Below are 25705 nucleotides of genomic sequence, written 5' to 3'. Positions count from 1 at the left end.
TTGAATAATGATTAGTTCAGAAAATTCTAAACTTTGTGAATTAAGTGGATATTGTTATTTATTTATAGTAAGAATAATTAATAATAGCCTGAAAAAGCAACAAAGACATTTCATACAAAAATGTTATCATTAAAAGGCCCTGCTTCCTGTCTTTTTTTTCTCAGAAAGAAGAGCCCGTCCAGTTTTAGGTATTTGGTATGATTGAAAAGGTAATTAAAAACAGAGTCCTCACCTTGTAGGATTTAGTTATATTTAGATGAAGTCTAAAAGAAAGAACGTGTGAACTTATCAGTTTTATATAATTAATGAAGTTGACTGCTACACATGGAAAGAACATGTGTACTTATAAATTTTATGTAATTTTAGCGCAAAAATAAAAGATCCTAGCAGAGAACAAATATGAAATCACATTTAAACATGCTATATATTCCTACCTTTATAATATCTGTAGTCAGCACTGGTTCAGCTTTTATAAAACTTTCCAATACTTTGTAGAAATCATATGGATGTAACTTAAATACTTCTAAAATCCATGGAAACGAAAACATCGAATCATCAGCTCCCATTTTCTTAGTACTAGGATTCCCTACAATTGATACCATCAACAAAATAAATATCTTTCACAATTTCATTAAATTAATCTTTATAAATCTTTTTTACAGTAAAAATCAACAAAAACAAAAACCGAAGTAAGAACAAATAAAGAACAGTGTTCCACTGTCCCCCACAAAAAAACAAAAAAAAAGTGTGGAAAACTGTAAATTCAAGGGCCATAACTTCTGTAAAAATCATTCAAATGTAACCGAAGAAGTGCTTAATCTGTAACTTCTCAGTAAGACTAAACAAAAAAGATAAAATCAATTGGTAAAAGCATTACAAAAAAAAGTGTGAAAAACTTTAAATTCACTGAAATTTTCTAAGTCCAAGGGCCGTAACTTCCCTAAAAATCATTCAACTGTAGCCAAAGTCGAACTTATATCAGTTATTCATGTATGTTTTTATCTGTTCGCTCTTTCATGCTGAAAAGTAAACTGTACTGTTAATAATCTATATGCTGTGTTCCTTACGCATTAGAATTATCATTAGATATACCCATTTAACAGAAAAAGGCCTTTTTTTCTAACTTACATGATCTTCCATAAGTCATGAGGACAATCTCTATGGAGCAAGCCAACAAACTTCTGTGAAATGTGTCCATATTTAACAGCTTGCTGAAATCAGTTTGTGATAACCTCTCTTTCTCCTGAAATTAACAAATAACATACTATGTATAGTAAGTAATTTTACATGTATTTTACTTTTTTTTCAGACCTTTAGCCATTCACTGCATGCATAGGTTTACTAATTTTATTCCCACGAGCTAGTGAATATTCAATAGAACACAGTTTACATGATAAAAGTTAAGATCTTATAAGTTCAGGTTCAGGCTATTAGCAATGACAACTTATTGGTATGTATTGAATTTGTAGAGGCTTCTTGATCAAATATTGGCATTAATTAGATGTCTTTCTTATATAACTTGATTAACAGATGCATAACAATACATTTCATTTCACTTTAATAAATGTACAATTATATTTGTGAAGTAAAATTCCTACTATTAAGTTCAAATGTGCTTGTTACCAATTAGCTTATTTTCACTGAACTGTATGAACAGACAGATGTAAACAATGACACATGTATGTCCTCCATGAGGTAAGGTGGGAGACATACATGTATGTCCTCTGTGAGGTGAGGTGGGAGACATACATGTATGTCCTCCGTGAGATGAGGTGAGAGACATACCTGTAACTTCTTTTACTATTTCATGACAAATTGTAAATTTAGAAATTGTTTTCATTATTGCAAAAATAACAACTGATTTTTAATTTCAACTTTCAAATTACTGAAATTTTGTATTACTTTTGCTTAATACCATCTACAGTTTCAATTTTGTCCAATAGAACTAAATCACAAAACAAAATTAAAAAAAAACCAAAAAATTTACACTAAATGTACTTAAAAAAATAAACTTACAAAATTCAGCATAGCTTCCATGACCCTGTAGTACAGTCTCTGTGCCAACATAAACCTTTGTATGGCTTCTACACGGTGACCATCACTAGTTAAAGTAGTGTACGCTTTCAGAAATAGTTCTTTCATCTTTTGGACTCGACATACTATTGATGAATTTGGGTTATTTGAACAGTTCTGGAAATTATGTAAATAGATTTTCAGTGACGCTCAAGTCAATATAGAACAAAATATAACAGAAAATGGACAAAGTAATAAAATACACAAATTCACAACTTTGACAGAGCACGAAAATAAAATCACAATTTCTGCCAGTGCCTTAATTAAGGAAATTTAGATTCTATAAACCAAACAAATTTTGCAAGCATAAATTCCTTTTAAATAAAATGGCCAGTACTTGTCCAAATCATGTTAGAATCACACAAAAAAATTGTGGATTTTCCCTATTATTTAGTTATAATGAAATATCGTATTGAATTACACAATATCAAATTCTGCTTGGTCTATATGAAAAACTTTACCTGGAAGAATACATTAAGTGCTTCACTAGGTTCATCACCTGCATGCATTAGTATATTCTTTAACTCCTGAATGTTATCTAAGACAGCCCTGAAAATATAAAATAAAAATATGATATTATGATAATTTACTTTAACAACAATTTTCTTTCTGTAAAGACAATTTAAGATAATATGATGCCTAATAAAAAGCTTCTCCAAGTGCAGCATGATATGACTGCAGTGGTCAAACCCTGAACAGTTGGACTAGAGTGGACACAATATTAATTTTTGACGCACTTAAGCATAAGGACTTTCAATTTATTATGGCCACATCAAATGGTATGGACACTATATTGCACAAAATTTTAAACTAAATTAAAAATTTTCAAATCAGATCAAAACGAAACTAGAAATATTGTGAGTAATCTCACTAAGAGAATTCCCCCCCACTTTGCTTTTGTTACTTAGTATGTATGATTTTATTTACTCTATGTTCTTTGTCCCTGGATTACATTCTTTTGATTACAGCTATAACCTTGGTTCCCTTGATTACTCTTTCAAATTGACGTAAATGAAAAATGCTTGTTCGCTAGTTGGATTATCTCCATTTACCGTCTAACAGTAACTGCATTCATTCATCTGCATACAATACTAAATGGTTATATATTCCTTCATGCACATCTTCATGATATCCAACCTTCCTATAAAATTTCATCAAAATCCCTTGTGAGGTTTAGGAGTTGTGCTTACAAGAAATGTGGACAGATGGACAAATGGATTTTTATGAGGAATCCAATGAAAAAAAAGTAGATTTTTTTTTTATGTGTCCCTTAGACACTTATAATTTGAAAACTGTAAAAAGATATCTGAAATCTGATTGAAAAACAGAGGCAGGGCTTTTTATGAGGAATCCAATAAAAAAAAAAGAAGAATTCAAAGAAATCAGACCAAAAATTAAAAAGTTGATTTTTTTGGGCACTGCCCAACTTTGACCCCCTGAAAACTCTGCTGAAACATCAGTTTACCACAGCTAAATAAGGAACACAATAATAATAGAATAATTAAAATTGAAAAAAAAAAAACAAACATTTTACATGGGTTTTTAAAAAACTTTTAACTTTTCCTGGCCTTTTTTCTAAAACAGTAGGGGCCATGAAATACAAAATACATAGGAACCTTCCTATAGTGGTAAGTATCTCATATCAAAATTTCAGAACAATTGGTCAACCACAACTGAAGTTATCGCAAGGAAAGGAGTGTCACAAGATGAGTACAATGACAACTGCTCCATAACATAATAAAAGCGCATTTTCGTATAAAATTCTATTAAAGCTACAATACTTTTTATTTTGGATCATGTGTATCATGGTTTATCAAGATAAAGCAGATATAAATTTCGTCTTTAAAAGCATAGGAAAAACTGTGACACAATAAAAAAAATTACAACAACAAAAAGAGTAAAAATACAAACTAATATAAATATAACAACAAATTGCATGCATTAAGATGCAATGGATATCTCCCACTTGTTTTAAATCTAATGATGCTTCTAAAACCAAAGGATAAAGTGAAAAAGAATGATACCAAGTTATTTTGCTGACAAGATATATCGTAATATTACAATGTTCTGAAAGGAACGAATGCTTGTCTCTCCAAAAACCATTCAGCGAACGGGGTAGAATAACATGGACAACATAACATGGGTTGTGTTCTTTACTTCTGACCTTGAAAATCAAAAGGGTCCTAAATTTTTTTTTCAATACAATGCATGTATCAAGTTCAAAATCCATTTAGATGTTGATTCTGGAGTGTTCATCGTATTGAAAAGAAGAGTCAGGCTAGAACATATTCTGTTTTCAGTACTTCTTTCAAATATAGGGTTTGAAGGAAAGTTTTTTTTTATTACAATATATGAACAATACATAATATCTTTCCTTTGCATCTCACAGTAATGATGAAGAAAATCAGTGTTGGCAGGGAAAAACAGTCAGTTGAGTTACAACCCCCCCCCAAAAAAAACAGTATTTTTTTCATGCCCTATAAACAGGAACAAAACTAGAATTCTAAAACAGTTAATTAAAAAAGTGAACATGTCCAAACTTTAAAAATGCATCACCTCATGTCAGAACCAAGAACAGGTTTTGTCAAAGATAATGAGGTAAGCTGTTCAACAATATACCTGGTAGTAAAAAAAGTGAAATTACATTGCACGAGCTAAACAAAGTTTTATACTGTATTTTCTGAGTATAACACACTTTTCACAGGTTATTCCATGTTCTAGAATTGGACACACTTTTAATATGCATCAATATAATATTTTCAGCACTATTTCATTTCATACAAGTTATTTCATCAAAGCTGAGGTGAGGCAAAGTATAAACAAATTTACTCAAAGCTGACCTCTTCTCCACTTTGTTTTTTTATTATTAATTTTAATTCTTCAGAAGTAAATTACTCCCTAAATTTTTCGATAAACAGTATCAAATTGCAATCTTTGCATTTCGACAAATCATTTCTATTTCTTAGCATGAAATAGGAAGGTTTGTATTTAAGAATATATAAAGAATAGAGCCAATAAACATAAACAAGTTCTATCTTTATAAAAAAAGATAGCCGACACAATAATTTTTTCTTTCCTTTACTTATAAATTTCTACAAATCTTTCAGGAAATATAACACCTGGCATGCAATTTTTGATACCTTTTTTTTTTAACGCTACTAAGTTATCACTATTTAGCCAATTAGGATAACAGAATTGCGATCAGGTGAGCTGCATTTCCATGGAAGAGGGTCTTTATGGTCAAAGGGTATAAAGCGAAACAATACCGACTGCGTCGAAAATAAATCTAATCTCTAACTCACTCCACATCACTTTAATTTTCAACAGGGCTTATATAAAAATCAATCAAAATTCTACAAAAATAAAGATAGTTTCAAATCTTTGTATATTTTAAATATTCTGAACTTATTGAAAATGAAAATACTGAATTTTCAACCAACAATTCCAAGTAAGACAGCTACTTTAATATTTCATTAAAAATATAACAAATGGATATCTCCAGGTCAAATAGAAACTCATGCTAGCAATAACTTCTATCTTACCTGACTGGTATCAAAGGAGTTTCGTTGTTGTTCAGTGAAGTCTTCTCAGTCCTAGAAAAAAGAGCAATTATTGTATTTTACAAGTCTCAAAGCATTTAAGTGTAAGTGTTTGTAAGAATCAGGCAAAATTGGAAAAATCAGAAATATGCATGTCAAAACCCCACCGATCTGAAAATGTAATATCGTTTAAGGATGCTTTCTTTACTTGAAAAGACCATTATTTGATTTCTGAATATTGGATTTGCTCAGAAATTCTTCAATAGAATCTTAGTAAAATGAGGTTTTTGACATGCATTTTTCTGCCCATGAAATGTTAATTTTCTGAGCATTTCAATGAAATTGTAATTCAATAGTCCAGCATTATATGGAAAATCTTGTCTGTTTTCCTTCATTCTGATGGTGCTTATAGTCAAATTACACTATCAAAATGATGTGCTTTTTCAAACAATGTTTCATCTACTGTCTGATTTTTACAGGGACTGACAATTAAAAATTACCACTAAAAATGTAGATCAAATTCTATAATAACTTCCATCATAGCCAATTTCGTATATATAATCAAATAGCACTGACTATCTTACACCTTGAAAATTTGTATTCAATAAGTTCGATGTCTTAGTCTACATGGTAACTGTTATCAAAATATCAGCAAAAAATACTGAAGCATGAACAATGAGGCAATTCATGATAAAATCTTAATACATGGCCAGAACTTAAGTATCAAGATGTATGTTCAGTAGAAATGTTTAAAACTGACAATATTCTGTTTATTGGGCAACATCATATTCAAATTGACGTAAGACTAACCTTGGAAATTGTAAATTTTTTTTAGTACCATGGGAGGAGAATGAAGTAGACAATATCAGACATTAAGGAGCAGTCTTCATAAAAATCAGTGGGTGGGTGATTCATGCTTGTAAAAAAATCCCACCAAATTAACATTCAATAACAGTTACAGCCCACATCACCACTTTAAGTGTGTCATTTGGTTGTTGCACTTTTAGTGGAAGTAGAATGTATGGTTTATCAAAAATACAGCTCTGAATACAAGAAGTACCATTGTTAAGTGATACTACACAAAATAGCATATGTAGACCTAAGAAGCATCATTTGTTTGGCAGAATTGTCTACACCATGAATCACCTCTACATTAGGCAATGCCTTAATTTCATATATACTGGTACATAAGAACAATCAATGTGAAAACGAATATGTCAGATATAATAAATCATCCTTGCTCTGTATTTTAACAAAGAGTGTTATGTTACCCATTGTTTTCCTGAGGTACTATGTGGGGGTCTTTTACCAAAAATAACATCTCATCAATATCTCCCTCTTTTCTGTACGCATTGTTGTATTTCTCAATTAACATATCAACCTAAAAAAACAAGGTTGAACTATCAAGAATACATTAAAGCTTCAAAATACAAGATAAATCTGCCTGGTAGGGACTGCAATAATTATTACATGTATTTCATTTAACTTTGTGAAAGAAATGTTAAGTATGTAAAAATTATTCTATACTGGTTGGTGTTAAACTTTAGGGTTCATTTTGTTAAAGCCAATATGGATATTCATTCCCTCGCAACACTTATATGGAGTTTAATAAACAGGAAACGTTAACAGGTCACATTCTAAAGTACTGTAGGAGAAAACGTCAACCAATATTGTCCTTACATTTAGTTCACCATTAGAATGTGGTAGAGTTTGAAAGTATCTTTCTGTCCTGTTAGTCTGTACAGTCAGTACCTGTAAAATACATTGGAGATAGAAAATGTTCTTAATTTTTGGGCAACTTAATCATTTTAATAATTAGCAGTGTCATGCAAGCATAAAATGTCCATTTCAAAATACAAATTAACAAAAACTTTAAATGGAGAACTTTAATATTGACTGACTCTTAAAGGCCAAGACTGGCACTCAGTACATGTGACATGAATAGTAAGTAATATTTATTAATATAAATTTTAGTTTTAGATTTTTTTCTCCAAAAAATGGTTTTACACTACTTTTATAAAATAATAAAGGTGATACAAGCAGCTGTACAAACACAAACCTCTTCAAAACTAATTTTGAATGTTTCTGCTAGTTTTTGAAGCATAGTGACTTCTTGAATATCTGCATTCTCTGTACAGGTTATCTTCATGTTATCTGAAAGATAAAAACAGAATTCTAAAATCTGTCATATACTAGAAATGTCATGAAAGGTATGACTACTCTAGCTGCTGTATGATGTCTTATGTTCATAATGATGTATGAAAGAAGATCAGTCAAAACTGAAATTCCTGATACATCTGCATATAGTCAACCAATACTGCATTAAGTTTGATGAAAATCCTTTGAATGGTATAGAAGTTGAAGCAAGATTATGTGGGACAGTAAGATGAAAAATGTCTTCGTCAATGGCCATATATTTTGCAAAAATTTGAAATTCCTGACATAATACATATCTCCACATACTGATCTAACACTTCCTTAAGTTTCATGAGAATCTAGCAGGTAATACTAGAGTTGTACTCTACCTAGAGGTGGATTTAACTGGAAAGCTGGCGTTGTCCTGATCACATATTCTACACAACATAACATCAGGATTATAGAATCTAAAACTTGATCATCAGTCAGCAAAGCCCCTGAAACAAATGCAATTTACTTGAGAATGCTATAATGCCAGTTATTTTTTGTGATTTGAAATCAAAATAAATAACACGCATGAGGTTTAAAATTCCAATATTAAAGCAGTATGACATTTAAGTATTTTTTTTTATCTGAACCAACCAATTTCTCTAGTGTACCTTAGTTTATGTGGTTAAAAAAAAATGTCAATGAAAAATATTCAATTCTAAGTAGAGAAAAAAGAAGTATGTTCTGCAAGCCAGTAAAACATAAAATTCCCACTTAATTTCAGCTTAATCAATATGAAGTAAACATATGCTAAAAAGAGAAATGTAACTTTAAAATCCTGATATAAAAAAGCAGAGGAAAATCATGTCTGTTCTTGTCAATCAAGAAAAATTATATTAAAAAATTAATACCTTACTGGTATGAAATTCATTGAGACATTGTTTTAATTATTCTAGCCTATTTTGGCAACCATCAGTATGGTTTGATAAAATAATCACAACTACCACATTTTCTTAGAAGAGAGTAGCTCTACGAATTATCATAAATGTGACTATCATACTTTTGTAATGTACCTTTAGTCAAAAGGAACAGTAACCAGCAAAGTCTCTTTCTGTCTTTACAATCTGGTACAGATAACTCATTGTTGTCACTTCAAAATATAATAAATTCAATGCAGATTTCAATACAAAAAATTAGTCTTTGTGTGTCAACTTTTTATACTTCATGTTTGAGGTGTGTGGTAGAACTTTTTTTTCATCACACTTTATTTTTTCAGCAGTCAAAGTTGATACACTCATTTAAATTCAAACATCCTTAATTTTCAGCCTTACTTGAGTCTCCCTATTACAAAAAAGAAATATAATTTGTTCCACCAAAAAAATTAAACTAAAATTAATCAAAAGGGAAAAAAATCACTTTTCAAAATAATGAAATTCAAAATTGGATATTTGGAATTCAGGATAAACTTTTTTTTCAATTCAGTAGCAAAGGAGTAAATCAATTAACATAAAAGTAAAACACACAACTTACCCCAAGTCTTCATCTCTAAAAACAAGCTTGCAGACTCTAAAAAAGATTGATTAAAGTACCATTATTTATTGTTAAACATTTAATCAATTTTGGTTTTTTTTAAATGGAAAGTTACACAGCTATAATGACGACCTTTTTTTTTAAATTATTATTCATATGCTAGTGACATACATACATTTATAGTGTACAAATTAACTTCTGACTCCAGAATCAATGTTCATTTGCTTAATACAACATGTAACATTAAAGTTATATGAGGAACAACAGGGAAGCAGGAATTTGCAACCTCAGAAGTAAATAAAAAGTCAATTGAAGAATTCTAACATAAATTCCATATTTGTATGAACAGAAATCATTTACTACTTACAAAAAACCACAGCCTTGTAATGTACATGGATTTCTCACCTTTCAAATGTATGGAAGATACCAGACACAATACAGTACTTCCTCTCAAGCTGTGTAAGATGATGCTTCACAGATTCACTAATACTAACATGGTCTCTAAGGACTCTCATTGACTGAAACAGTGATGTAGCTGTCATCTCTGATGACATCAGTAAATCTGTAACTGTAACATCAGGTTGCCCAAGGTAACCACACTGTAACTGGGGATCCATAGGCCCATATGGCATTCTGGGAATGAGAAAGACTTACAGATACAAGTCCGTAATTTGTAAATCAAAATTAGACATAATGAGAAACTAAGTCATTGTCTATATAGAGATATACAAAAAATGTAAGTATTCTTTCATTAGGCAACACGCTTTTAGTAACTTATTCCATAAGTCCAGTTGCATTTTTACAAACTTTTTTAATGGTTATAGCTCAAACCATAGTCTTTATCTGGATATAAGGGACCACTTATTCTTACCACAATAAACCTTGACACTTCAGTTAAAATATAAGTGCTGTCAATGTATATTTGTTCCTGATAATATTTATTCCAAAAGGAAACAATGTTGAAATAATATATGTTCTGCAGAATTTCTGTCATGGAATATATTTTTCCTTCAGTATTATATTTGTTCCAGTAATAAAAGGAACTTGTGTTATATTTTGATTGATATAACAGTTATTCCTAATTAGCATTTATTTTTTTTACACCTAGCTGATTACTATCTAAATCAGATAGGTGTTTTAATCAAGGGTTTCATATTGACAATTAATAGTGTTCATTATGAGTTAGATGTATTTACCTGTGCATAATACATGTTTGTAAAGCAAAGATGGAAGCTGATAAATGTGATAAAATATTTGTTCTTAAGTTGGAGTTTAGTAAATATCTGTACAAACTAAGCTGTGATATAAACCTAAATTTCAATGAAAAAACTGTTTTGCAATTTTGTTTACATGCAAACAAGTGAATAATTGTGACTAATTTTAAAGATATTACATTTTTACCATTTCAAATGAATACTTTATCATATTATTACTATTCGGAATGAACAGAACATTATACTGTCACACTGCACCTTTTGTGGATTTATTATCATACACTATTACCACACGAAACATCAGAAGAAATATTCTATAATATTTTTACCATTCAGAACAAATGTTAAATAATACTTTTACCATTCCGATCAAATATTATATAATACTTTTACCATTCAGAACAAATATTCTAAAATAATATTACCATTCAGAACAAATATTTTATAACACTTTTAGCATTCAGAACAAATGTTCTATAGTACTATTACCAATTAGAACAAATATTACATAATATTTCTACTTTTTTTTCATAAATATACCATTAAGAATAAATATTTATATTTGTGTATTATTTTTACCATTTTGAATAAAAGTAGCATTGTGTTCTTTTACAAAATATATATTTCTTAAAACTAATATAATTCAAATATACTACAAACATGTATTTTATTCAATTAATTTTTTTAAAATATTTCATATCTTTGAAAAATAAAAGAAAATACATGAAAAATCCTATAACATTGTTTTTATTATGAGGCATGAATGAAAATGAAAAGCCATAATATTTATTCCAACGAAGATTTATTACGTAACAAAAATTCCGTTTGGAGTTTATTTTACGTGATACTGATGCTGATGCATCAGTACTTTTATTATGCATTTGGAAAATGTATTACATAAAATAGACTGCAATTGGAATTTTTGTTCCATAATGAATATTATGGTGGAACTTCTATTCTGTGACAGTGCAACAAGGTTATTTATTTTTTCTTATCTCTACTCCATAGAAATGAGCATTCAAACTGGCACTTGGTTTACTATAATAAAAGGTCTCATCTCTGAACTATATACATTCTTATAATTTATTTCATCAATCTTTTGTCAAGCATTTCAAAGTTTCAGAAACCTTCCACTCTAATTAAATACTGATGTATGTTGGTTTTAAAAGCTCATTGGAGCTTGTGTTGTTATGCTTTACATGTAACGATTTTAAATGAAGCTTTTGAACTTGAAATAACACTGATATTCTTCAACTATATCAAAGAAAATAATTTCAAATCCAAATAATTTTTTTTACATGTATTATGTAATAATTTTTATTTGACTATTTTACTTCAACTGTACTGATTAACTCTGTTTGAAAATATTCTTAAAAATGTATGTAGATATAAGAGTTAAAAAAACTTATTTCTTTTCTCTTAAAACTTAATAACTACATACACTGCACTAAGCAACATTTGTTTCTCTAACATTTGAGTATGACTTGAGTGAGACTCGGTTTTACACCGACATATCAAGTGTTTACCACCCAGACTCCACCTAGCCAACACTGACCATTTGTATATTGTAATAGTCGTAAAATTCAATGATGCATAACAAAAATTCATTGTAAGATATGATGTATACAGAGCATAATCTAGGATTCAGTGAATAGGAGAAGTAACTTCTCCCTTCCATTAGTTATAGGGAGAAATGAGTCTGGAATGGGGAGAAATTATACTTCACTGCTACAATATTTTATCGGATTGATATGAAGTTGTATCTCAAGGACATGTATTCTAATAAATAATAAACAAATGAAATAAGTTTAATACTGTAATTCCATTTTCTATACTTAAATAGACTTATAATGAATAAGTACACGCAACTTCAATTGAATATAGTAAGTGATCAGATTGATATTGAGGACTTGATTCTTATAACATGTTCTTAAAGTCTAAGAATGGTCTGTGCCTTTATGTGGTCTCTTCCTGAAAAAAAAAAAACATAATCCATGTAAATTATCTCTGTTCTGACATTATGATACGTACAATCGTATTGTAATTGATACAAAGCACAAATCAACCTGTAAAGACATGCATGTACATGTATGTTTACATGTACATGTACATTGTTTAGTGGGATTTTTTTCAAGTAATTGATAGTTATTATTTAGATTGATAAATGAATGACTGCATCTTGATATGCCATAATGGCAGTCTATTATCCAATAAATTTCCCTGATTTTTTATGAGTGATAATAGTTTATTTTGGCCTTATCAAAACAAAGTGTCATTTAGACCCACATGCACTCAATACACAAAACTGTGATCCAAGCTGAACCTACCAATTATTGATTGTCTTTTAAAACCATTAAAATCACTGTAAGAGTCTCTCATTGAGTAAATAAATTAATTGTTGTCATCAAATTACATATTTAATTAAGGAAAACATAATGTACATGTACCTTACCTTCTGTAATATTGAACTCAATGTTGAATGTTTCATTCAAATAAGTTCTGCTAGTTTTATCCATTATCCAAGTTGATAGAACAGGTGAAGTATTCCCTGAATTGCTTGGAACTGATGAAAATTAAGTGAACTTCTTCCAACTTAAGTTTTCTCCTCGTTACGAAAATTGCCGCCATTATGGTTATTCATTACCTGGAAGGGCTATAGTTATCTCTCTATGGTCAAATTTCACAGTGACTTCACTTCTCTTAAAAGAACACGAACAGGCGACTTCTAACTATTTTTAAAAATTCTTGGCGACTTAAATCTCCATTTTGCAGCATAGATTATGCCCTGATGTATATTCAGTTTCTGTTTCTCAGGTAAGTCAGAGAAATCCAGTTAAGATAAAAATCTAGTCATGCCATTAAAAATTCAGCATCATTTAATATGTTTTCATTTTGTTCACGTTAATCATTTGTTGATGTGTTATTTTTTTATTTACAGCTACGTCCAATGAGTGGGAGATATCATATAGAAATATTACATCATATTTTTATCAAGTAATAATGCAATCTTTTAATATATTAATTTTGAACTATTCAATTTATAATTACTATTGATTATAAATAAAACATTTCGAAAGTATTGATTGTTGTAGTTTAATTCAAGTGAGCAACTTGTAAAAACAGTCTGGTGATGCTTTTAGTTTCTGATAGTTTTAATCATAGTATGGCTTTTCCAGAAATAAAAGAAACTAATTGCCGGTCCCAAGACATCTATATAATATGTACATAATAATTGTAAAGTAGCCGCCCTTAATCAATACGTAAGTAAAAATTATAAGTTACAATACATTGTCCAAACAAAGATGAGACTGCGACCTCGATCAGCCGGTCATTTTCAAACGCAAAAAAAGTTTACTATGAGACATTTCTTATTGAAAGTACGTTTCAAATACAACCTACATATATCTTTATTTTAAAGATAGGTTTTGTTTAACAATTTCGGACTTTCATTGATGCACACCTATGTTTACTCCCGTATAAAAATAATGCCTTGACCAACCTTGCACATATATATATAGTTGTCTATTTTTAGAAATTTAAATGAACACATTGTTTACAATGTCTCCGATGTGTGTCCAGTCATCAAATGTATTGCAATTAATTATAACTTAATACAGGACAGTCATGAAGTAAGCATCAACGATAAATGTCTTTTGTCACGATTTTCATGTTATATTTGTCAATCCTTATTACCATGTGCTAATCATCTCAACAGCTGTTTTATAATTTGTGCCGACAGCTTGGATTAAAGCTGGACGAATCAACTACTGACTTGTGTTACTATTATAGACTTCGCCAATTGTATAATTTAAGAATTTTCCCTGGACTCCTGTTGTGATTTTCAGGGAGGTCAGTGACCTGGGAGCTCGGGTACTAACATCCATAATGCCAGCGGAAATTAATGAGTTTAACTTCACCATGCTAGGTGAATTTCACAAGAAGGTGAGTGATTCTCCATACACAACCAGAATATACAATGTCCAAGATGGGTGGGTGTAACACTCACACTTGAGTATTTGAGAAACAAGAGTCTCTGAGTGCAGTGTAAGTACATGTCAATTTTAACTTCCCTACCTGATGTCTATAACTGCTCTGTAGACACAACAAGCCAATAGGTCTGTTCTTGCTATAACCTGAAAAGATATTCATAAAATGAGATTGTTAGTCATTCAGGAAAAAAAACAATTGTCAAATGAGGAAATATGTTTCAAACATACAAGTATGACTTAATAATGAACAAAAGATGATTTTTTGTGAAAAAAGTAGTTTACCTTTAACTCAGTTGTAAGCTGATCAACAGTCTGCCAATATTCCCTTGCCTTGTTATGGACATCTTTTGGAAGTTGAAGCTGGTTGCTTAAATTCTCAAAATTGCCATCCACAGTTTCAATAGTTCCTACTTCAGCAGGAACATCTTGATTTCTACAATATAAAAAAGTAAGTAATCAACAGAAAATCAGTCCTGTGACTCTAACCAGGGTTTTCAGTCAGATTTCTTATAGGTGGAAAGAATTTTATAAAAACACATGTACATGTAGGTGACATAGAAAGCGAGCAGGTATGGCAGTTTTCTATAATGTAGCATGGAATAGGTAAAGCATTGTAAATCCCATTAGTTTATACAAGTTTATAAATGTAGAGCTCCAAAGTTAATCACACCCACTGCAGCTATCTTTTTTAAATTCCAACATATTCAAGCACAATTTTTTTTAATTATGGTTTTATGACATGTAACATGTATTGTATACAATAAAGGGAGACAAATATCACTCAGTCTTTAAGTATTTTCCTTTCCTGTGTGATGTTACACTTCAATTCAATTCATCGATCCTAGGAATTCAAGTACATGTACATGTAATTGTAGGGGTAAAGATTAACTTTTTGAGGCCAGTAGGCACCTGGGCTACTCAAGTATAAAATCAATTAGCCCAGAAAAAAAGTTGGTAGCCCAGACTTTTTCGGACAAAATTTTGGTACGTAAAAATACTTGTTTGAGGGTATGAACCATCTGTTCATTGTTGAAGACCCTCATGCAACATCAAGATGCAGAACACGAATAAAAGCCCAGTTCCTTGATATTTTTGTTCACTGAATAGTGTGACTTCTTGTCACACACACATTAACTCACTCACTACATAGCCTCCCTACTTATATGCATCATGGAAACTCTAAAATGTGCAGTTGGAAGTTAAAAATGTGCTTTGGATAATATATCTCTTTCAATGAATTAAGATTATACAACCAATTCATATAATTTCAAAACTTTAATTCATAAAACAGTAGACTGTTTGAATATCCTAGAGATTAATTTTTGTTCAGATTCTGAACAAATTAATCTCTAGAATATTCGAACAGTCCTGCAAAAACAGAATCCTTTTCTAAATCACTATCACACTCTGACATGTCTGACTAACTTCATCAATACTGTAATGTTTCTAACTTGTCTGTAAATAGTTTTGTATAGCATGTATTTTATATATGTTATGTGCCTCTGTACCAAATATGTGGTTTATGAGAATAAAGATTGTTGTTGACTCATAATCACTATCACCCTAGCTTCTCACTCACTTCTACCCTTTATTCCTGATTCTCTCCTACCTGAATCTCTTCTTCTATCTGACTCTCTCTCTTTTACCTGACTTTCTCCTGCTGCCTAATTCTCTCCTCCTCCCTGCCCCCCTTCCTCACTCCAGTAGCCAACTCCTCAAACTTCACCTCTTCCCTTCCTTATCATCATTAATGAAAATAGGCTTAGTAGGTGCTAAAGACAGGTTTTCAAATGATTTATTCTTATTAATACTCTTTTTGGTACAGCTTTCTCTTGGCTATGGTGTTGCTTTCTTGGTTTTTTTTTTTACCCCAGAATTAAAATTCCACATCTTACGAAATACCGGATGCAGAAATTAATAAGCAATTCTAAACAAGAAACTGACATCGGTTATGAACGATTTCTGTATTATTAGAACTGGTTACCGAGAAAAATTTAACTAAGGACGCTACGTTTCCGATTGAATGGTAACCAGTTAAAACTCCGACCACAACTTCTTTTTACATTAATTTTTTGTTTTGCCATTCGCCTGCTGGGCTATTTTAATTCTGGTCTCTATTGGTGAGTGGGCGACCATTAATCTTTTCCCCTGAACTGAAAGCCATATAGAAATAGAAATTCCAAATGCTGAGATGCATAAATTTTTGTTGTTAAATATACAAAATAAAAATATTATATGTCTAAAAAAATTACATTGTATGTATTACATGTTTAACAACAGAGCACAATGCACTTGACAAAAATTCACTTCAGTACCTGCTGGAAATCGAATCAAAGACCCCTGACACTGTATGTAAGCCAATGCTGAAGGAGTAAGTACTGAGCTCATGGAGCTTAATATTATAAGGTAAAATATAAAAATAGTGCCTGTTAAAGAATCAACAGTTAGTCTACAAATAATTTAAAATATGCTAATAGCTGCAAAGGAGTGTAAATTATCTTAGAAATTTTTCATCCATATACATGTACATACAATTTAAATGTAGGCATATACAAGGCTTCAATCTGAGCCTTGCTCAATGCTGCACGTGAAGGGCTAAAGTACTTTGTTTACGTTTCTATATACAAATAAACTTGGAAGATAGTTCTATGCAAGCAAGCCTTTAAACATGTAGATGAGTCTAAAGTTCCAGCTGATAGATGATGATTGGGTTTACTACAACAATTTTGTAGTAGAAAACACATCGGTAAAATTATATAGGGCACCTCAGGCTCAGCATCACTCTGGATAAAATTGTAGGCCCTCTCGTCGTTCGCCGTGAAATAGAAAAGAAGTTCTAAGAAATAAATAAAGAATTACCCTGTTGTCTGTGACATATCCTCCAAATATTTCTTGTAATCAACTGAAGATCTTCACAAGTACCTTACCATGTTATTGTTTTGGTTCTGAATAAAATCCCGCGAATTTTTAGTGACGATTTTTTTGATTGGCTGATACTGAAAGGTAAAGTTCAAAAGTTTATTACGCGCAAATCTTCAAATTGACTAAAACTAATGGGATTTTTAACGTCCTTGACTACCCTGTCGGGTCTCGCACGGACGGCCCAATTTGATGGACTTTAAATATTATTTATTTAAATTGTATTTTAAAAAAAAACCAATAAGTTCAAAAAAAAATGTTCAAATTGGAAAACATATACATTTATATATGATAGGGCCCTGTTCAGAATTAAGGAAAGAAAATGATAATTGTGAAAAAAATAACTTATGAATTATCTTAAATAAAAAAAATATCTGAAAAACATGATCAATATATTTTCTAAAAGATTTTAGGTCATTTGATCCACTATTATTTGTTATATTTATTAATGATTTTCCTCTTGATATGCATAACACTAATATTGATATGTATGTTGATGATACAACCACACACAAATGTTGGAAAAATAATAATTTGTTACAACAGGATGTGCAAGATGATCTATGAAAAGTTGAAAACTAGTGTAGAAATAATTGTTCATCAATTTTAATAAAACAAAGTGTATGATTATTGTCTTATGATTATAAGACAGACTGTCAAACGTTGATATACCCTCCTTTTCAGTAAATGATAAAGCTTTAAAATTTCATCATGTGAAAAACTACTTGGTGTAAAAATTGATGATACTCTTAAGCTGGAAATGTAATGTTGATCATATATGTATATCAGGGGCGTAGCTGCCTATACGCAAATACGCAGTTGCATACTTTCAGAAAAAGTAACAAAAATAAAAACACACATTTTAAAGATGAAATAAAGGTTATTCCCCCCCCCCCCAGACCCATCGCTGTAATTTTGCGTACAACTAAAACAGGCCTAGCTACGCCCCTGTATATGCTCTAATATTTCATCAAGATTGTATCTCCTAGCAAAGATTAAGAAATATCTGAACATTAAAACAAGGAAAACTTTCTATACTGAGTACATTCTTCCACTTATTGACTACTGTTGTTTTGTATGGAGTGGCTGTGGCTCTGAAGGATTTGACAAATTCTTACTCAAAAAACGGGCTATCCACCTCATTTTAGATGCTGAACCTTTTTCTTCATCAGAGTCCTTGTTCAAACAAACATAGAAACAAGCATAAAATATCACAAATACCTATTAATCTATGAATCTCTCAATTGGGAAGCACCAAGTTACATATCAGAAAATATTAACTAAGTTTCAGGAAACAAACCTTATTCACTAAGAAATGCTGAACAAGGAAACTTGATAATCCCAAAAACTAAAACTGAACTTTTCATTCATATATTCTGGGACTGTCTTGTGGAACAAGTTCTCCTAACATTAACGTAATCAAGCCACTGATAACTCATTCAAAATCAATATAAAGAAGTACCTTAAGACTTCTGAATAGAGTATCATAAAAGAGAAAATTGTTAATGTTTACACTATTTTAAATGTTCTATATTGTATTATCTTAAAGTGCTTTGATATTGTCAAATCAGCCTTTGTTTGTGTGTTGTTTTTTTCAGCAGTATAGTTTTCTGTGTGAGGGTCTCAGGGAAGATTAGCTTGTAAACTAACTGTGTAACCCTCTAGAAATAAAGATTTTACTATTAATCATTATTATTAAAATATGTGACCTTAGGTGAAACACAGGGATATTCCCTATATACTAGTATGCTAGGATGTGCATTCTTTATGGTCCATTTTCAATTTTTTTGCAAAGATTTGGGTATGTTTTCTTCCCTGGTAGACAAAATACACATTAGCAAATAATGTGTGTTCTATATATGGGACTATGGTAAGGATTGCCTGCATATCTGGGATTTCATATATTAGTCACATAAATAAAAGTATAGATTTGGCTTCATTGCATAGATCTATGTGCTTGGTCCATATATTTGGGTACAGATTTCACTTTGAAAAATGCACACGTAATAAAATCAACGGGCACAAGAATCACAGAGTTGACGGACAGACAGAAATAGAAATAAAAGCCAAACGACTCAGAGATGGGGTAATTGTAATTGTTAATCAGCTGTAATTGATTTCATTTCTTCAAGTAATCACTGTAATCATTAATCAGCCAAAAATCTGATTACATGTCAATTAATTTAATCAAATACTTTCAAAACACCCTGTAATTCTGATTACTTTATGATTATATTATGATTACAATGGAAATATTAAAGCCTCTATTGGTATCAATGGATAATGCATCATGTCAACAACAAAAAAAAGAGTAAAATGATTGTCAATCATTCAATCATTGTAGTTATTTACAAATTCATTGTAATCAGATGTAATCATGATTACTTGCCAATGTAATAATTAATTTAATCAATTACTTTCAGAAATGCTGTAATCATTAATTTAATTTAATCATACATTTGACAAAGTAGTCGAGGCAAGCACATTTCTACAAGACCACAGAGGCAGTTAATAAGACAACACAATAGTTAGTGGTTGTATTTCATAAACCAACTTAATTATATAATCATATTACTATTTAATATCTTGTCAATAAATACTTATAGACCAGATAAAAATTAACTTCAAACAAGACATTACAGCATAGTCCGTTCAAACATAATGCCACAAGTAGACTTGAACACACAGAAACATTCACAAACATGATTCAAATGGAAAAGGATGTGTGTATTGAATAAAAAAAATGGTTAGATATATCATCAATGTAGAACGAGAAAATGTTACTATTTTTTTTCTTAATTGAGAACAAAATGTTACAAAAATATCAAATGTTTGATTAGTTTTATGCTGAAATACAAATTAACAGTTCTTGATAAACTAAATTTATTTGATTCATTCAAAATGTTTAAGCCTTTGTCAAGATTTTTTTTCCTATAATATAATAAGTTAAACACAAAAATTTCATTTTAACTGAAAGTCTCCTTCACTGTTGCATTAGCAGTCCTGATTTAATTGGGGCCAATTAAAACTGATAGAATTGGAAGTAAATATACAGCAAAAAAAGTATTGGTATGATTAAATCAGGATTAAACAAAGCAGAATTTTACTTCAAAGTAGAAATAAATCAGGTTTGTATTGGTGAATCATTATAATCATTTCAACATATTTACGACAACCTTGAGATGATTTTACAACTTGATTGTCAAACTACAGAAAAATATTTACTTTCAAATAATACTTATTTACCAATAAAAAAAAATCCTACACTTTAAAAACCATCTGTATTCTATATCATGGCCAGGGTCGAAATAAGCATTCACCTACCGGCCTGCGGCAAGTAAATTTTATGACTGGCATATCAAAGTCAAACAATGCCTGCATGCTGGCAGTTTAATTTTGCCTGCTTGACCAGTTGGACAAATTTCTTATTCCTATCCCTTATAGGTAGCTAATACTAATCTATTAAGATAAAAATGCACACAGTTAATGTGACTTCCAAAATTACAGCCTTTAATCTGTATTTGGTTCAATAACTATTGGATAGTCTAGAATATCTATTGAACAGAATTGAAAATCATAATCATACATGAAAATTGAATAAAATATCAGAGCTCAGTTAATTAACATCATTTTAGTACAAAAGCAGAATCTTACAAACACAAGAATGAACTGCATAACTTCAACTGTCAGATGTTTAGGTAAATATAGTTCAATATTATTAGATAACACCTTTCGATGTTCATTCCTCTATTTTACCAATGAACGTTTGAGGCTGCATTCAGTAAAAGATCTATGTCTTTCAGATTCCATTTTAACTTCAGTAGTTCTTAACTTCAAGGGTGTAGCACTATCTTGCCTCAAAATTTGTATCACTTGGCCTGTTCAAGCCCAAAAGTAACTTACTGCCTTCATTTTGGCAAGATAGAAGTAATTAAAAATTGTAAATTGTAACAAAGAGTTAATTGTGTCAGTCTCTGTATTTGTTCTTTTTGTGTTTGTGACGATGTCTTGATGGACTCCTTGACGATGACCTTCTTCTTGGAGTTCGTGACCTTGATCTGGACTTCCTTGACCTCTTAGGACTGAAAAATATCAAATTACTCACATATTAGTGTTCTTGTTTAAAAATTTAAAAAGACTGTATGTATTGTTCTATATATATGTACAAAGATGCAAGATACTTTCATTAAAATGTTATGCTAGTTATTCACTCATAATAGATTCTATTTTTTTGCCACCTGCAACAATACATACAAGAAAACTTTCATACAAAAAAAAAAAAGAAAAAAAAGAAAAAAAAAAAAAAAAAAAAAAAAAAAAAAAAAAAAAAAAAAAACAGCCATTATTTTTGCAAAACCAGCATTGTACATGTAAAATACCTTTTTGACTTCTTTGAGCGTTTTGGACTGTCAGGAATATGTCTAAATGCAGGAGACATTGATCTGGATCTATGTCTTTTCCTTCCCTCTCTTGGGGAGTCTGTAGTTTCCTGTACAAAGAATAAAACATTAAGATCTTTAGTCTAACGTCATTTTCCAATTAAGCTATCAAATATCAATGTTACAACATATGAATATAAAATTTATAATGCTCCACGGGGCACAGCTAGATATGACTGGACAGTTCAAACCCTGAACAGTTGAGTCAAGAATGAACACTGCATAAGAATTTAATATATCTTTGCATTTGTATTTTATAAAAAATATTGATCCTTAACCTGCAAGTGATAGTAATTAAACTTAAAAAACTAACCCTCTATCCTATTTAAGTATAAATATTCTAAACATCATTTGATCAAGTTACCTTCTGCAAAAGTTTTTTCCTGTAATGTTCAACCTGCTGTGTTAATGACAAATGGGATTTCCGTGACCTTTTCCCCATTTCAAGTTCATCCTGGTACTTCATTACTTTCACCTATAAATGATTAAAAACAAAAAGATTTAACTGATAGCCCAGACATAATTACCTACAAGTATAAGAAAACTTATGATTAGTGTTGTAAATATGTCAAAATTTTCAATAGTCAAGAAATAATAATTAATCAATTGTCAGACAGAAGTAGGTACAATTTAACGTAACTTCTTTGTTACTATTACATCTCCTCTTAGTATCATGGTCATAAGATTTAGAGAAGAAATGCTGCTATTGCCAACCACATTTATAAGATAAATACAATAGTTGGGATTTTTTCCATGAACTTACAACATTTAAGTGAACAGTTTGTACTTGGAAGTTAAATGATCCAATCAAAAATATTGGCAAGGAGGGCTAGTCTAGACCCTTGCCAGTCACTTTTAACATTAACTATGTTTTATTTTCAACTTGTTCAATTACACAATGAGGAGCCATATTCGATTACTACCTCAATTTCTCTGAGTTTAGCCCTCCTCTCTTCTGTCATTTCATGTTTCCTGAAATCTAAACTGCTATTAAAGGATGACTCCTCATCAGAGTTAACTTGGGACTCATCACCTTCTTCTAATGGCCTAAAAAACAAATTCATATTGAAATAATAACATTTCACAATTGATATCAGTCAAGAATGTGAACATATCACCATTACAGTGACTATTTACCAAGAAAAATCTCTTAATCATGTTGTTTGTGCATTTTACTAAGCTACAAATCATCATATATGTTTGTATGTTCAGTGAAAGATGGAATATAAAATGTACACTTTCAATGGCAGATGTGTAATTGGTGCAGTACTTTTATTCTATGAAGTGAGTCAAATTTATCTGCAATGATTAGCAATATTGATTTATAAAACCATTTTGTTTATTTGCTTTCTACATCATAAGCTTCTTAATTAACATACAATGTTAATAATAACTGAGTAAGGAAAAGAAAATGTACTGACAAAATATATTTTTGTGTAAATTGTTTTGGTTGTATTTTATCATAATTGGTAACAATCATAATATACTCTATGTATAAAAAATAAAAATATGAGTAAAAAACTCACTGTCCATCAATGTCTTCATCCATTTCTTCTTCTTGTTTTTCATCATTTTCTTGTTCTAATAAGTCCCATTTTGATGTAGTCATGGCTAAAATGTGCAATAAAATATATAAATTCCAGATATTCTTCAGATAAAAACAAGGCAATTCCACCAAAAACTCAAGTTATGACAGTTTTTATTCTTACATTTATGTTTGTTAACTGTAGACAAATATACAAATGTTGTCAGCACACCTACCTTTATCATAAACATGATTATGGGTATTAAATTAAAATTCAACTTGAATACAAGGCTTACCCAAAGGTACAGTTGGAAGTTGATAACAGAGAACAACCAAATTACTCACAATGTATGCTCCATCTATATGGAGCCACAGAACAAATTTGAAAACAATCTACCCATTGGGAGCCGAACAGAATGACAAATGGACAAGGTGATTTCAATATACCATCCATTCATTGAGCGGGGGTATAATTGAGATATCAATACAATATACACATGTAAAATAAAATTTTGAAATTATCTGTGTCTAAAGTTAAAATACTGAATGTATCACATTGTAAGTTAAAGACTGCATATCAGGCTGAGCTGAGTTATCAAGACTACATTGTGCCAGAAAATTATTTAAAAGCTGATATAAACAGTTATTTTTTGACAAAGATGAATCTAGTCTAACTTCAAAAACTAAGCTTTAGACTTGAAAACATAAGTATCTGGGATTATTGTGTGTAACTTTGCCAAAAATTTCTTAAACTTGACACATAAACTGTATACTGACAATTTTACACAATGTCCAAAACCTAGCACTGGTCTACCAGTTTTATAGATTTAGCAGATTAAAGGAAAACTTGCAAGGAATAATTCAGATTAAGACCAATATTTCCGATATGGGCAACCAGATGTTACATTCAGCATTTAGTCTACTACAAATATATATATTGTTGTAAAAAAATGCTTTGAATTGTACTTGGGGAAGACAAAGAATCATTATAATTCATACCCTGAGCCTCCAATTCAGTTTCATCAACTGCTTCCCACTTTGACTTCACAAACTTAGCAGCTGGAGGTGTTTGTGGTCTAGTCGGTGATACAGATTCTATTGGCTTCCCATCTAAATCTTCTCCCACTGTAATTATAAAGATTTAATTAAGTACTGAGCTCATGGAGCTTAATATTATAAGGTAAAATATAAAAATAGTGCCTGTTAAAGAATCAACAGTTAGTCTACAAATAATTTAAAATATGCTAATAGCTGCAAAGGAGTGTAAATTATCTTAGAAATTTTTCATCCATATACATGTACATACAATTTAAATGTAGGCATATACAAGGCTTCAATCTGAGCCTTGCTCAATGCTGCACGTGAAGGGCTAAAGTACTTTGTTTACGTTTCTATATACAAATAAACTTGGAAGATAGTTCTATGCAAGCAAGCCTTTAAACATGTAGATGAGTCTAAAGTTCCAGCTGATAGATGATGATTGGGTTTACTACAACAATTTTGTAGTAGAAAACACATCGGTAAAATTATATAGGGCACCTCAGGCTCAGCATCACTCTGGATAAAATTGTAGGCCCTCTCGTCGTTCGCCGTGAAATAGAAAAGAAGTTCTAAGAAATAAATAAAGAATTACCCTGTTGTCTGTGACATATCCTCCAAATATTTCTTGTAATCAACTGAAGATCTTCACAAGTACCTTACCATGTTATTGTTTTGGTTCTGAATAAAATCCCGCGAATTTTTAGTGACGATTTTTTTGATTGGCTGATACTGAAAGGTAAAGTTCAAAAGTTTATTACGCGCAAATCTTCAAATTGACTAAAACTAATGGGATTTTTAACGTCCTTGACTACCCTGTCGGGTCTCGCACGGACGGCCCAATTTGATGGACTTTAAATATTATTTATTTAAATTGTATTTTAAAAAAAAACCAATAAGTTCAAAAAAAAATGTTCAAATTGGAAAACATATACATTTATATATGATAGGGCCCTGTTCAGAATTAAGGAAAGAAAATGATAATTGTGAAAAAAATAACTTATGAATTATCTTAAATAAAAAAAATATCTGAAAAACATGATCAATATATTTTCTAAAAGATTTTAGGTCATTTGATCCACTATTATTTGTTATATTTATTAATGATTTTCCTCTTGATATGCATAACACTAATATTGATATGTATGTTGATGATACAACCACACACAAATGTTGGAAAAATAATAATTTGTTACAACAGGATGTGCAAGATGATCTATGAAAAGTTGAAAACTAGTGTAGAAATAATTGTTCATCAATTTTAATAAAACAAAGTGTATGATTATTGTCTTATGATTATAAGACAGACTGTCAA

General features: G+C 30.5%; 2 protein-coding genes across 3 annotated transcripts in view; both read right to left on the bottom strand.

Annotated features, from left to right (window-relative positions):
• The window catches only part of LOC148625425 (retinoblastoma-associated protein-like), a 28621-nt gene extending 11187 nt beyond the window's left edge, over positions 1-17434 (bottom strand). The window contains exons 1-16 of one of the 2 annotated variants that reach the window (XM_088568950.1): positions 17329-17434; positions 14752-14902; positions 14555-14613; positions 9672-9899; positions 9267-9302; positions 8810-8886; positions 8138-8245; positions 7672-7766; positions 7293-7364; positions 6884-6993; positions 5616-5666; positions 4630-4692; positions 2535-2622; positions 2017-2190; positions 1129-1243; positions 435-586 (exon numbers count right to left, since the gene is read on the bottom strand). In XM_088568950.1, coding sequence (XP_088425076.1) covers positions 435-586; positions 1129-1243; positions 2017-2190; positions 2535-2622; positions 4630-4692; positions 5616-5666; positions 6884-6993; positions 7293-7364; positions 7672-7766; positions 8138-8245; positions 8810-8886; positions 9267-9302; positions 9672-9899; positions 14555-14613; positions 14752-14902; positions 17329-17345 — 1596 coding nt within the window. In that variant the 5' untranslated portion in view covers positions 17346-17434. The remainder of the gene's footprint in view (positions 1-434; positions 587-1128; positions 1244-2016; positions 2191-2534; positions 2623-4629; positions 4693-5615; positions 5667-6883; positions 6994-7292; positions 7365-7671; positions 7767-8137; positions 8246-8809; positions 8887-9266; positions 9303-9671; positions 9900-14554; positions 14614-14751; positions 14903-17328) is intronic. The other variant, XM_088568951.1, reaches the window with a different exon arrangement.
• Positions 17435-19912: 2478 nt separating this feature from the next.
• Positions 19913-24485, bottom strand: LOC148625424 (uncharacterized). The gene is made up of 6 exons (XM_088568949.1): positions 24352-24485; positions 23354-23438; positions 22751-22874; positions 22192-22302; positions 21768-21877; positions 19913-21470 (listed from the first exon to the last, which is right to left on the bottom strand). Exons 2-6 carry the CDS (start codon positions 23434-23436, stop codon positions 21356-21358), a joined length of 543 nt encoding a protein of 180 aa, XP_088425075.1. The 5' UTR covers positions 23437-23438; positions 24352-24485; the 3' UTR covers positions 19913-21355.
• Positions 24486-25705: the final 1220 nt, after the last annotated feature.

Source organism: Perna viridis, chromosome 2, assembly GCF_037379345.1.
Source record: "Perna viridis isolate PV_CMFRI_1.1 ecotype Kerala chromosome 2, ASM3737934v1, whole genome shotgun sequence".
Taxonomy (NCBI): Eukaryota; Metazoa; Mollusca; class Bivalvia; order Mytilida; family Mytilidae; genus Perna; species Perna viridis.
The sequence above is the reverse complement of the archived record's forward strand: the minus strand, read 5'-3'. Positions and strand labels throughout refer to the sequence as shown.